Below are 13,502 nucleotides of genomic sequence, written 5' to 3'. Positions count from 1 at the left end.
AACCTAGACACCCACAGTTGAGAGTTGTGAACTAATCAATTCTGTTTCCTGTGCTGACGTAGCCCATGCAGCCGTGTGACGAGTGAACGTAAGAGTCCAAAACTATTCACGAATGCGAGAAAATGAACTAATTACTACCTCGGCCTACTCGTTCCTCCCGAGTCATATACAAGATTAGGTAAAATGATCAAAACGTTCTTTGAACAACGCAACACTAATATATTGCCAGTTTATACTTTTCTTACTACAGCTTTAATACTCTGTTATGTATAGCTAATGCTGAAACAGTCTTAATTTAAAAGATTAAATAATAATTTTGATAGTCAATATATTAATTAATTAATTTACTGAATACATTTGAAAGTAGACATGCTAGCACACAAACTGGCTGTTGATCAGATTAAGCAGAACATCTAATAAAATTGTGGCCTCTGGTATCTTGTGATGGTCTAGTGTCATTTTTCCTACACTACAGCGATAAACAAATCAATGACAAAATAACTGCTTTAAACCTAAAGATTAAATGAAGGTGTAAATAATGGCAGCCCTGCATACATAAATGTTCCTGGTTATTTGACTTAAGATATCAAGCTTCAAAGTCATATGGATTTCACAAACTGTATAATTACATACTGTAGATTGGTTCTGCTAGAAGCTGTCCTGCAAGCTAATAGAGGCATTTTGACAGATGGAAGTGATTAATAATGGCATTTTGGGTTATTGTTTCATATTCCATAAAGGCTTACAATCTTAAAATTTGTGTTTCTTTTGTATTTTTTTTCCTGACAAAACAACAGATCCCATTATTCCCTGTGAGCAGAATAAAACTCCTGAAAGTGACTTATGAAAATAAACCATTGATGCAAAGGACAATGGATGAGTTTCATGCTGTTAACTCCGACTCCGCCATCAGCATCTTGTAAGAGAAATTTAAATCAGTTATAAGCAGATTTTCCAATCCGGTTATCACTTGCTGTATTAACTGTATGCTTTTGTGTTATTGGGTGACAAAAGTAGAACTTGGCATGGCTTACTCTTGTCATTCTTGTCCAACTTCTCTCATTACTACTGACTGGATTTTATGCTGTCGACTCAGATGGATGAGGTCAGGTGTTTCCAGCAACACAAAGTCATTGTGTGTCATGTTTGTAATCATGAGGTATTTGTGACCTCCCACTCCTCATCTCCACCATCACTACAGATTTCAACTGGCTCACCATTAGAAGTCATGTTACATCTCAAGCGAAGTTTAAAATCTTATCTATATCAAGTCACCTATAACTTTGAGCCACAGAAATTTAGTACTAGTACTGGTTGTACTAGCAGTCAGTCAAACAGGTGTACCTTGAATGCCAGTGGAAGAAATGCAGCACAAACATCTGCAGACCTTCGAGGTGACTAATGCCACAGTAAACTGCTAAATCACAACAACATGTGTGCACGCAGGCTTGTAAGTGATGAAGCTGATGAAGGCTGCCCACTGTCAGGAGGGGCAGATTTCATGAACATCTGCTACTGTCACACAGATACACACACACACACACACACACACACCCCCACGCTCGCGCGCGCACACACACACACACACACCCACCCACCCACCCCCACTCAGCAGCATGTAAGGCGAGAGGAGGAAGTGGTTGGAAAGAGAACAGCTCAGGCACATGCTGCTTAGTGACATTTACACGTATTTGTGTTTACATGTACATATACAAACACAACTGCGCACACACACACACACACACGCGCACACACAAACAGAGCTTGGTGTTCAAAAAGAAAAATACAAACATGTGCATACACATCTTTCATATGTTTTGTGTTTCTAAGAAATGTGTGTGAATAATTCAAGAACTTAGCACAAGTCCTTGGAAGCTAACCTCCTCCCCATGTACATGTATACACAATCTATACTACCTTCCAGTGCATCTGCAATAGATTGGTGATAAATTAAAGAAAAACCATAGACTGTATTAAAAGAAGTGGAACCTGAAGTGACCATATTCAGACAAGAGGGTGGAGCTATATAGGTTACAAAGGTGCATCTGTAATTCCTGTTAACTGTGATTAACAGACTTCAAACAAAATGTACTAACCAGAACAAATGAATGGTCAATTCCTTAGAGTGTCTTTAAGGATAACCAAATGCTGAACAAAATATTTTTAGGTGACCAAAATATTACAGTTATCTTTAATGAACTGAAAACACACAGTGAAGGGTCAAAGTTCTTAGACAAAAACACAGACAAAACAAGTTCACGGCTAGTTAAATGTAACGTTTCACAGTGCAGTGGAAACGATTCAACTCTATCCTGATTAACAGGTTATTTCGTGGTAGCGACTTGTCAATCACAAGGTAGCTACATCCTAAAGAATTGCCTGATTTATTACTATTTTACTCTAAATAGGACAATAATTTACAAAATGAACTGGAAACTAGCAATTGAGAACATAAACGCATTAGGAAGGTGTTTACTGCGGTAATAAATTAAGTGAGAAGTAGAATCATTTTGTCATTGGGCCCAGTGCAATCGGACTTCTTTTTGCAACTTCTTTTTTGAGGAGTCGCTGCATTTGATGTTCCTCCACTCTTTAATTCAGGTTTTTCCTTTAAATTTGTATTTTTTTACACTTCAGACTTGGCTTTAATTAAACATCACTTTTGCTCTTTTTGAGATTCTAAGTGGAGTATGTGGGTACACAGTTGCTCAGCACTTGGTCTAGAAATACTGCCAACTTGATTGTTTGGCAAAATGTCTAGGAATTGCTTCGGACAGCCAATTCCATTTTTTTACTGATTTTACCCCAGATTCACTCAGACTCTAATTTCTTTTCTTTTCGCTCAAAGAGCAATGTAAAAGACATTCAGGTAGCAGCTTCTCATTTTTAGTTGGCGCTGAATGTCATTTTCCCCCAACTAAAATGTCAAACAGTGCGACGATTTTTCACAGTAAAGTTTGTTTACTGGTCGTACTACTGCATATGTTAAAAAGTTGTAGTTGAAGTCTTTTCTGGCTCCAAAACTTGTTTGGTTAGTGTGCCGTCTACAAGGTGGTGTCTGAACTCTAATGTTTTCCATACCCTATAAAGAAAATACAGTTGTACCGGTGTGCAGAAGCCTTTGCCAGCGATACTACCCATACAGTGCCTGGGATTTACTTACAGAGTGCTTGTCTGCCTGTCTGTTCACATGGGGGGCACAGTGTCACTACCCATCCGAACAGGCCTTACTGTGACTAAATACAACCCACAAACATTCGGATTTAATGAAATCATCAAAACTATGCCGAAATACATCACGATGCTGATTTGTCAAACATCTGCTTTGCATGCTTTGTCAGGTCTATCCATAAGATGCCAAACAAAAAACTTTTAATATGCTTGTTTTCTAAATGGTGTCAATCAGGGCTATGCTATGCTAACTTGTTGTATGGTAGCGTTAAAGTACAAGTGATAGCATATCTATATTTTTAGACCTTACCATGTAGCTCAACTTCCTTGCTTACTTTTCTCCAAGCAATCTCCTTTTTTGTCCAGTCTGTATATATATATATATATATATATATGATGTAGTTTCACAGAGATCTGGGTGCCCCCAGATGGCTAACGTTATAATAAGAACAGTGGAGGTCAGAAATTTGGTGGCTCACTACTGTACAGCTTGAGAAGAGAGAGTGAAGATAAATCTACTTTTTAATCCCAAAAGGAAAACAGATTTACTCTGATCTCCTCCCGCTGATAAACGGCTCCATATCAGAGCATAATCCAGAGTATTTGTCCAGAAGCTCCGGCTCTGCCCCCGACTTTCTCCTCCAGAGCTCCCTGTCACTCAGCAGCTGTCTGTCTACGAGCAAAACCTCTGCACAGTCTCTTTGCCTTAACATAAACTGCACTTTACGAAGTTAGCTGGTGGCAAGGGGCTGGCCAGTGTTGTACCTCGTTTCCCTCTCTCAGGGAACATTGGTTATGTTCATAACCTCTAGTTCCCTTTCGGTCGGTACACTCAGTACAACACATTATGGGGATATAGCAACACGCCCTGAGACACCCCTGCAGCTAGACTGAGAGGATCCGACCCACGAACAGCTGGAACTATGATGTCATTTACATCACTTCCCTGCTGAGAGCACTGACCGACTGACATCCTGTGCTGTCACATCCAATATAACTTCATGAAAGTATGTGGAGAAGCCCAGCTCGCAGCAGAGCAGACATCCTTCACTGGAACACCTTTAAAAAGGGCCCAAGAAGCAGGCATGCCCCTGATTGAGGTCCCACTGTGGGATCATGGTTTTTCGGGGGGGGACAGAGAGAGGCGGTGCAAGCCGTTGTGTTTACCTGAGGTGAGTGTGAGTGTGAGTGTGTCAGAGTGTGGGGAGAAGAGAATTCCGAGGCAGGTGCAAATCATACTTAAAAACAATAACAAGAATATTTGTGGTCATTAAAACCTGCTTTCACAGGGTGGTATAATGTGAAAATTTTAGATTATTTTTTGCTTATGGGGCGGGGGTTTTACAATCACAATGCCAATGTGGTGATGTCTGTCAGTCATCACCGATGGACGATGGACGATGGCATCGTCTATCGGCCCAACCCTACTGTATTTGTGTTTATTATCAGGTAATCCCATGGCCATCAGCTTCTCCCTTCAGGAGCCAAGCCCACAGGTCCCAAATTTCCGGGCCATATCTGCCCCTGAGCCTGTGACAGTAAGTCTCTGCCCACAGGGAGGAACTAGGGAATCTCATTCAAAAATGCCACTATCTCCACGAACCATGCTTTCCTGGACCGGCGAGGGGTGAACAGGATCATAGAAAAGCCCTCCTTTGTATCAATGCTATCGGAGGAAACGCATAAAGTAGGGAGTGCGGCCACTGATGGGCTAGCACATCTAACCAGAGGGTCGCACTATCATCCTGTAGCAAGAAGAACATAGGACAGCGTTTGCCTTTGAGGCGAAGAGATCTACGGTGGCCCTGCCAACCGAACCCAGATCTGCTACATTACATCTGGGTGGAGTCTCCACTCCCTCAACAGAGGAAAGCCACTGGAGAGAAGATCTGCACCCTTTTCAGCACATCTGGGAGATGCATCGCCATGAGAGACAGTTTGCACATGCTGCTTCATGAGAGCAGGCTGTGGAAGAGAGAGAGCAGGGGAAGGGAACGTGTCCCCCCTTGTTTGTTTATGTGCACAATTAGGCACACATTGTCGCTGCACAACAGAACATGGTTCCCCACCAGTAAACCCATGTAGTAAAAATGTCTCAGTGACAGAAACACAGCTAATAGTGCAGTATATTGATGTGCCATGTCCTCTCCCTGTCCATCCAGGACCCGTTCACGTGAGTGTTCCTGCAAATGCTACCCCAGCCCCACCTGGAGACATCCATGGTAACCAGTACGCGAGAGAGGATCCAGCCCAGAGGGGCTCCCATGCCCAGTCTCGTGGAGTCTCTGTACGGGAGCAGTGCTCAACCTATCATCCCTTCTGTGGCGGAGAGACACCTGCCTACACTGTCTGCTAGGGAGTGTGGGCTTACCGCTATATTGCACATATTTGTTGTTAATTGTTAATATCCTCTTCTGTTGCAATACGCCTGCACAACACAAACTGGAGTAATGCACATGTAAATATCTGCCACATTGTTCTTTCTCTGCAAATAGTCTATTTTTTATTATTCTTATATAACTTTTTTTATACTATATTTATATATCTCTACATTTATTTATGTCAACTGTATGTTTCTCTAAGTGTAGCACCTTATCACTAAATTCCTCATATGTGTAAAACACTACTGGGCAATGAAGGTCAATCTGATTCTGGGTCCTGCTAGCGAGTTGGGCTTATGTGCCCGGTGTGTGGCCAGTGTCTCATCCATCAGAGGGATATTGGTAAGTCCAGCCGAGTTCATACCCTCCAGGACCATGAACTGAGAGAAAGGCGGGGAGAGCGGGGCCTTGGGGGTTGCCCAGAACCGCGAAAGCTCCAGTGTAAAGCCTGAGAAGACTGGCACCTGCTGGGGGAGAAAATGATTAGCATGTCTGTTGTTGGCGAGGGGTGGGTATGGCCAAGGTCCTAAACAGGTGAGATGTTAGCTATAAAGCTAAACGGAATCGGGTGTTTGTTGCGCTAAACAGTTGTTAGTTTGCGCTAAACAAATATGTTAGTATTGGAATGAGGTGTCTGTTAGCTTGGGCTAAACAGATATCTGTTAGATAGCTAAACAGTAGTTAGAGAGCTAAACAACACCCATGCAGAAACAGCCTAGTTGGCGACACCAGGGTGCGAACTACGTGGGAGCCAGGGGGAGCTTAGCTCCCTTTGATAAGACATCAGCTCCCCTAAAAGCATGATTTGTGATATTTTGGGGGATCTCTGAAATATTGGCAGCATGCTTTATTGCCATTAATTTCTATATTTCTCTATCATCATGGATCCATGCATAAAATCTGCAGCGTCAGACTTCATCCAGCCAGAGGGAATGATCACCAGAATGCCGGTTGCACCGCGATCTCCTGTCCCTGGCCCTGTACACTCCACCACCCCACTCCCTCTTCGTATGGGTTGTGTCACTAGTACGAACGACGCGCTGTGAACGGTTCATGATCATTCCCTCTGGCTGGATGAATTTTACGCATGATCCACGCACTACTGCAGCTGGGGCCTGCAGCGCCACGCAACTTTCTAAAGTTTTTCCTCCCAGAGAAAAGAAATGTCAGATCTCTTGCGGAGAAAACAAATGTCAGGTCACAAACACAAGCCGCAGCTGTTGTGTGAAGCACAGGGGGCAAGCTCAATTCCTATCGGACAGTTCAGTTGCTAGCAAGGGTTCTGCTGTAGTCAGGTTGTGCGAGGTGAAGTACAAAAAATTTGAGGAAAAGACAGTATGCAGGGGTTTTTATAGCCCTAGGGGAAGGCAGGACTTCCCTTGTATGCAACAGCCTAGTTGGCCCTGACAGGTGTTTTGATAAAGTTTCTTCAGGTTGGTCTAGCGAGGATGCAATTCCCAATACTAATGTGTTGTACTGAGTGTACCGACCAAAAGGGAACCCTGTGATACACAATAACAAAAAAACACAAGTCATTTTTTGTCATTCCAAAAAAGGACGGGGTCTTTGTCCTATCCTGGATCTGAGAGTGCTGAACAAATACCTGAGGAAATTCAAGTTCAGAATGCTTACCTTACTCCAGGTAAGACAAGTTGAATATTTGCATCATTTGCATGGCACAAATCGTGTCATTCGCATCGCCTACCTGTAATTTTGTGCGTCAGATACATACTGCTCCTCATCTCATTTACAGGTTATAACTGCAGGTTTTAAAATGTAATAAGGCTGACACCCAAAACTGAACAAAAGCTAATTACAGATCTCAGTTTTTTATAACTTTGGTTAGCCTAAATGTTGAAACCTAAACCCTAATTAGGATAAATAAGCAGAAATAATAGTGTATTTTTATTCAGTAAAATGCTACCAACAGCATTTTAGAGAAATGTATCATTTTGATAAAATACTACAGCATTAGAGTCATTAATGGCTCCCATTTGAGGGGGATAGCATGAACATCAAAGAGAAGTCTCACGTCTACATCATTCTCTCTACCAAATTCCTTCCCCATCCTCTTTCTATTCTCTTACATTTTTACGATCTTCTTTCACCTCTCCTTTCATTCCTTTCCAACCTATCTGTCGCTCCTTTCCCATTGCACTCTTCTCTCCGTTGTTCCCATCCCCCCACTTCTCGCTGAGATGAGGACTGTCAGCAGGGCCATATATCTGACACAGTGCACCATGGACTCCACACACTCATACACAGATATATATCCAATCTGCGATATAGTGTTCACTAATGGGGCAGTGGGTATAAGGGGAAATGGAGATGGAGCTGGCTGGGCATTGTTGAGTCCACCAGACTTATAAGGTTATATAAGACAGTGACGAAGACTTTCCTTCGTCCTAAATGTATAACCTTATGGAAGATAATGTAATGTCAACAACAGCTCTATGAATATCATTGGATTCCCGTAGCCCTATGCACTACCAAGAAATAAGTGGTGACATTTTCAGATTGCTTTTTTTGTCCACCCAACTGTTGAAAAAACAACAATATTCAATTAGCATTTTTGTAAAAACAAACAAAAGCAGAAAATCCTCATATATGAGAAACTGGAAAAGCTTTTGCATTTTTGTGTGATAGAAGTTTTTGTATCTATCTGTTGATAACACTAATAATTTAAGCACTAATGCTGATATACGAACATTAGCTCAGGCTACATATCTTGTTGTTAAACCTATCTCAGAAACTCTGCAACCTTTCAAACAGAAATGACGCAGCAACTGGGAGCATTTTAAACCACAACACAACATTAAAAAAAGAAAATATTAACTATCTGCCGGATCGCTGAGATATCCCCACACATAAGATAGGTAGCTTGAGCTAAAGTCAATTCAACAGAATCACTACCACTCAGTTACTTGTACAACGTACTGTCAAAGAGTCTGAACTACTCCTTTATATAGATAAATTCATGTGGCGTGTTCAGCAGGGCAGGTTTCATGCAGCTCTGCTCTCCGACTGCTCCGCTCAGGCTCACTAAACATCTCACACTCGTTCTGGCACATGAATAATGTGGAAAATACAGAGAGAGAGAGAAATTCCACTTCTGTTGCTTCACCTTATCCAAGTGACTTTTCCTCTCTCTCCACTCTGTTTCTCATTTTTCACACACACCATGCACTCACACTCTTTCACACTCCTCTCTCCCTTTCTCCTTACTCACACACACCTTAACACTCAGACACCACAGGCAGAGAGCTGGTTCTCCTTTGCAGTGTGCCTTTTTCTAAGAATGTTTGGTGCTACAACCCTGAAGGAATTCACCATGAGTGCCTTTCACGCGCCACCTCACGAAAGCTTGCGTGCTGACAAAATTATTTAACTTTAAGACCTATTTAGTTTCTCCTATTCCTAGGTCTTAAAGTTATAAACAATAAAGTCACTCTGTAGTCTTTGACAAGAAACATGCATACCAAGTTCCTACATGTACAATAAACATAAAATTTTAAGGGTGATCTGCTTTGGCCTCCAGCAAAGAAATCTAATTATAGCAACCCGTTTACAACATATAAAGTCAGAAATCATGGATTCTACTGGTCATGTCTTGAATACATAATAATCTAAGTTAACTGAAGTAGTTGTAACTGTGGCGTGGGTAAGGACTTAAATTGTACAATAATGTATGCTGTTAACACATCAACTTAACAACAATACAAAATTGATTACAATGGCAATTATTATTGTAGATACTGTATATTAAAATGTATGCTGTAAAACGTTGCAAGGATAAAAAAGCAGAATCACAAAAGATAATGGCAAATACATAATGTGCATCTCAATGCACTGCTCCATGCAATGAAAGCCAATGTGGTGTTCATAAAAAAAATCACCCACATCACAAAAACATAATCCTGATTTCTGACTTGACCAATCTCATATAAAAGTTTTTTATGTTTGTACAGGAGCATGGATATGTTTACTTCGCCCTATAAGGATGGGTACATCTGAATAACAATGGTTAGGGGACATCACGTGCATTATCTAATCATTTTGCAAGGAAAGCAACAGACTTTCAAGCCCCAGGCACCTTTTGCTAGAACTCATTAAGAAACACAAATCTTTTACAGACATGTCATGTTGTTTTGGTGTGGGGACAAGCCAATTCAGTCATTTGAATTATGTTTTCTGATTAGAGTTTGTTTATGTCACTAATTTTGTAAACAACTGTAAAACCATATTTAGTAGTCACGTTCTGTCCAACTAGGCATATAGTTTTTGAACTGTTATAAATATGGCCAAACAATTAATTGACCCTTTAAATATGTCCAATCAGTTGGGGATCCCTATGTTCACATTAATTAGACAGTGATGCAAAGTTCCATGGTGTTTAACAAATGAAACGATGGGTTATTTGTTTAAACTCCACATGAGAAAAATGAATCAGCCTACTTGCCAGATCCCATAGTAGCCTAAATTTGAGAGCTAATCAAATAAACTACAAAACTAAAGTTCCTTAAAAAAAGATGTGGCTTTTATATGGGATGACATTGCCTTTCATGGGATAAATTAAAGTCACTATAAAGCATCAGACATCCGGTCTCTGGTATCAAACAATAACGTACTTATAGGTATTGAAAAGTGCGATTGTCAGTAATAAATCTCGGTATGCGTAAAACCTGAAAACTAAAGTGGACCACGTGACTTTTTGCTTCAGTTTCTGTAAACTTAGGTGTACCTGGTTAGTTGTGTCAGGCGGCAGGTTCTTAATGAGAATTTTCCTCCTGTTGCTCAGCTCCTGGCGAGTTTTGGCCAACCTCCTCTCGATCTCCTCCGGCTCCAGGTCCGGCAGGTCGCGGAGGCTAATCCCCGAGTCGGAGGGCTGCGCCGCCGCTGCCGCCTCCTCATCCTCTGGCTGCCGGATCTCGGGGCTGTCCATCTCCGGGGAAAGTGCGCTCTCCCCGGCTAGAGAAGAGTGAACGCTCGGCGGCTGGATGGATGACGCTGCCGCCATCTTGGGTAGCTGAGTGAAAAGTGTGAGGGAAGTGTGTGTGTGTGTGTGTGTGTGAGTGAGTGAGTGAGAGAGATAGAGAAAGAGAGAAAGAGAGAGAGACGCACGCACGCACGCACGCAGGTGGGAGGTGTGTGATGATGAAAGAAAGAAAGAGCGAGAGAAAAGTAAAACATCCGGAATAAAATGCAAATAAACTAATTCTATTTTAGTTTAATCAAGTAAACTAATGTATTCCTAAATGTGTGTATTATTATTGGAATAAAATCGAATAATGTACTAATTGTCTTACTCATCTCTGTAGCCTATAGGCCTATATGCCTTTATTATTAAATTATATCATTTTAAACTTGTGCAGATATATTTGGTTTGTTTGGTCAACTGTTTAATTAGAAGATATGCAGCTGTGTTCAAGAAAAAAGTGAAAAATGCAAGGAGCTTTTTTTTTTTCCTTATATAGGCCTACATTATATATTTATATTATATTATATATTTGTAGCATGCAGTATAGCTGATAGGTGAAACTACATGTTTAAATGGTGACATGGTTTCTAGCATGTCAGCACCTCCGATTCTTGGCTAGTCTGACTGTCATCTTAATGTATAGAAGCCAATTAATGTCACCATCAGACTAACAGACAGGCTATAGTTTGTTTAGTTCATGTGAAGGCAGCTTGTAATCAAGTACACTGGAGGTTGCTTGATTTCTGCATGGCATCAATTTCAGATAAAGTAAGCAGGAGGAGGACATCATCTGCAATGTTGAGTGTGCCACGTGTTTTATGTTCTTTTATGAACAGTACATTTTAGGCAGCAGTGAACTGGTAACTATTTGCACAACCTTAGGCACATGGGAGAGAAATTCAGTTCTTACTTTTGTTCTACAGCCCAATTAACACATTTACTCTTTTGGTCAAAGAGAGAGATGCATTCACTGGAGAATATCTCTAAACCACCACAGCTTTCCTGGTCCCCATGTGCATAATGTTACCATGAATGGCTGTATGCCTTCCCTCTTTTCTACCCAAGTCATCCAGTGAATGCCAAACTAGCAGCCAACCAAGCCTGCCTGCCCACCGTGGGTGGAAAGCTGCTCCTGGCAAACACAAAGGGAACAGAGCTCCCTGCCGAGTCCTCACAATGCCTATGTAGCTTCCGCAGGCTGCATGAGTCGTTGACAGATACACACACTCATAAGATGCATTCACACTCATGTAGGCCCACAAACATGTCAGAGAGAACACATCAACCCACTAAGGAAATATTTAGAGCACGATTACACCGAGGCTTGTAAGAGACGGTGAAATCAACCTCCATCATCCAAACTCCATGTTCCCTCTCTCGCCATCTGTGTGAAGCATTTCTTGGCAGATTAGAGTCCAGACAATCACAGTTGTCAGTTGGTGAAAATTATCTCACATTGCCAAGTGGCTGAACCAGTGTAACTGAAACACACCGACTATATATGAACCGTGTGTATGAATGCTTCAAATCAAGCTTACACTCAGTCCATTCCAGAGCCCAAAGGCCAAAGAAAAGGACATTTTATGTAATTTCAAACGGAAACAAGGGATTGCAAATTCATGTGAGAGACTCGAGACGTCTTCATGTATCAGTTTGATTCTGCTTAATGTCATGTGTGCTAAAAATCCAAGTCACTTGTTTGTCAACGTGTTTTTCTGCAAATCATAAGATGATAAATGCACCTTCACCATGATGAAACCCATATGAATGACATATTTTAACTCCAAAAGGCAATGATTCCTGCTTTTATTTTATTATTTTAAGGAAAAAGAGAATTTCAGGATGCAGCATTAAGTACAGCAGAGGTCAAACAATGAGTTAATTAATCAGTTAGGTGACCAACAGAAAATAAATCTTATAAATTAAATAATTTTAATAATTTTTCAAGCAAAAATGCCAAACAGTCTCTGATTCCAGCTTCTCAAGACTTGCTGCTTTACTGTGTCAGATAGTAAACTGAATATTGCATATTGATGTCTTGTACTGTTGGTCTAACAAAAGAACATGTGAGGACATCCTCTCTCATCTCTCTATTACTTGACTAATACAGAAATATTATATATATATACATAAACAAATTCACAAACTGTCCTCCTGCAAGTGACAGGTGAAAAATGCTCCTGACCACCATTCATCCTTTTTGCAAGACATGTTTTATGTCCAGTCACCTGAAACAAAGAAAGTTTTGACACGTGAAAAATATTCAGGGGAAGTCGGGTTTTGATCTAACTGCAGCTCATACAATAGTCGATGCCTGCTGACAGATTGGGGGACATGAATCATTGAGCAGTGGCTTTCTGAAAAGACAGCAAGGACTTGCCTGTCACTTGCACAGGCTGATTTTATAAACGCATGAATCACTCCGCTAAGTGCTAAACAACGTTTCCATGAGAGAACAATTAATTTGTTCTTTCAGTCCCCCTGGCACAAACGCATGCCAGCACCATATTACACTTACAGAAACACTCTAAAAACTCACACACACACACACATGCATTAACCCATGTCAGCCTACAGCACAGTTGCACAAACTCTGTGTCTTTCAAAGCGTTTTACCTATGTGCAAGTCAAACCCCATAATGCTTCACAAACCAAGGGGAAAAGACATGCAAGTCCCTCTCCATCTAAAACACAAGAGCCCTGCTGGTGCGTCAGTGTGTCAGCTGGTGATTCACAGCCTTTTGGAGTGGGTGGGAGTGGAGAGGAGAAGAAAGCAGGAAAAGCGTTTGCCGCTGTTCACTGGGACTGAGTGTGAGGGCGTGGGTGGGCAGAGTGGCTGAACGGGCAAAGCAGGCACCTGGGATGAGCTCAGTAGGCGTGAGGACGGGAGGAGAGGGATGGGGGGGTTGAACCCTAAACGGCAAAGTGGTTCATTGCGCGTGGGAGTTGATAGTGATAGTCTCCTGTATTAC

At 41.5% G+C, this 13,502-nt stretch overlaps 1 protein-coding gene across 2 annotated transcripts in view; it reads right to left on the bottom strand.

Moving 5' to 3' along the window:
• raver2 (ribonucleoprotein, PTB-binding 2) overlaps positions 1-10,628 on the bottom strand; it is a 160,620-nt gene extending 149,992 nt beyond the window's left edge. The window contains exon 1 of one of the 2 annotated variants that reach the window (XM_046049743.1): positions 10,294-10,628. In XM_046049743.1, the coding sequence (XP_045905699.1) occupies positions 10,294-10,569 (276 nt within the window). In that variant the 5' untranslated portion in view covers positions 10,570-10,628. The remainder of the gene's footprint in view (positions 1-10,293) is intronic. The other variant, XM_046049744.1, reaches the window with a different exon arrangement.
• Between the last annotated feature and the right edge of the window lie 2,874 nt (positions 10,629-13,502).

The sequence above is a fragment of the Micropterus dolomieu genome, linkage group LG05 (genome assembly GCF_021292245.1).
Source record: "Micropterus dolomieu isolate WLL.071019.BEF.003 ecotype Adirondacks linkage group LG05, ASM2129224v1, whole genome shotgun sequence".
Classification (NCBI taxonomy): domain Eukaryota; kingdom Metazoa; phylum Chordata; class Actinopteri; order Centrarchiformes; family Centrarchidae; genus Micropterus; species Micropterus dolomieu.
This window is presented reverse-complemented; position numbering and strand designations above follow the sequence as displayed.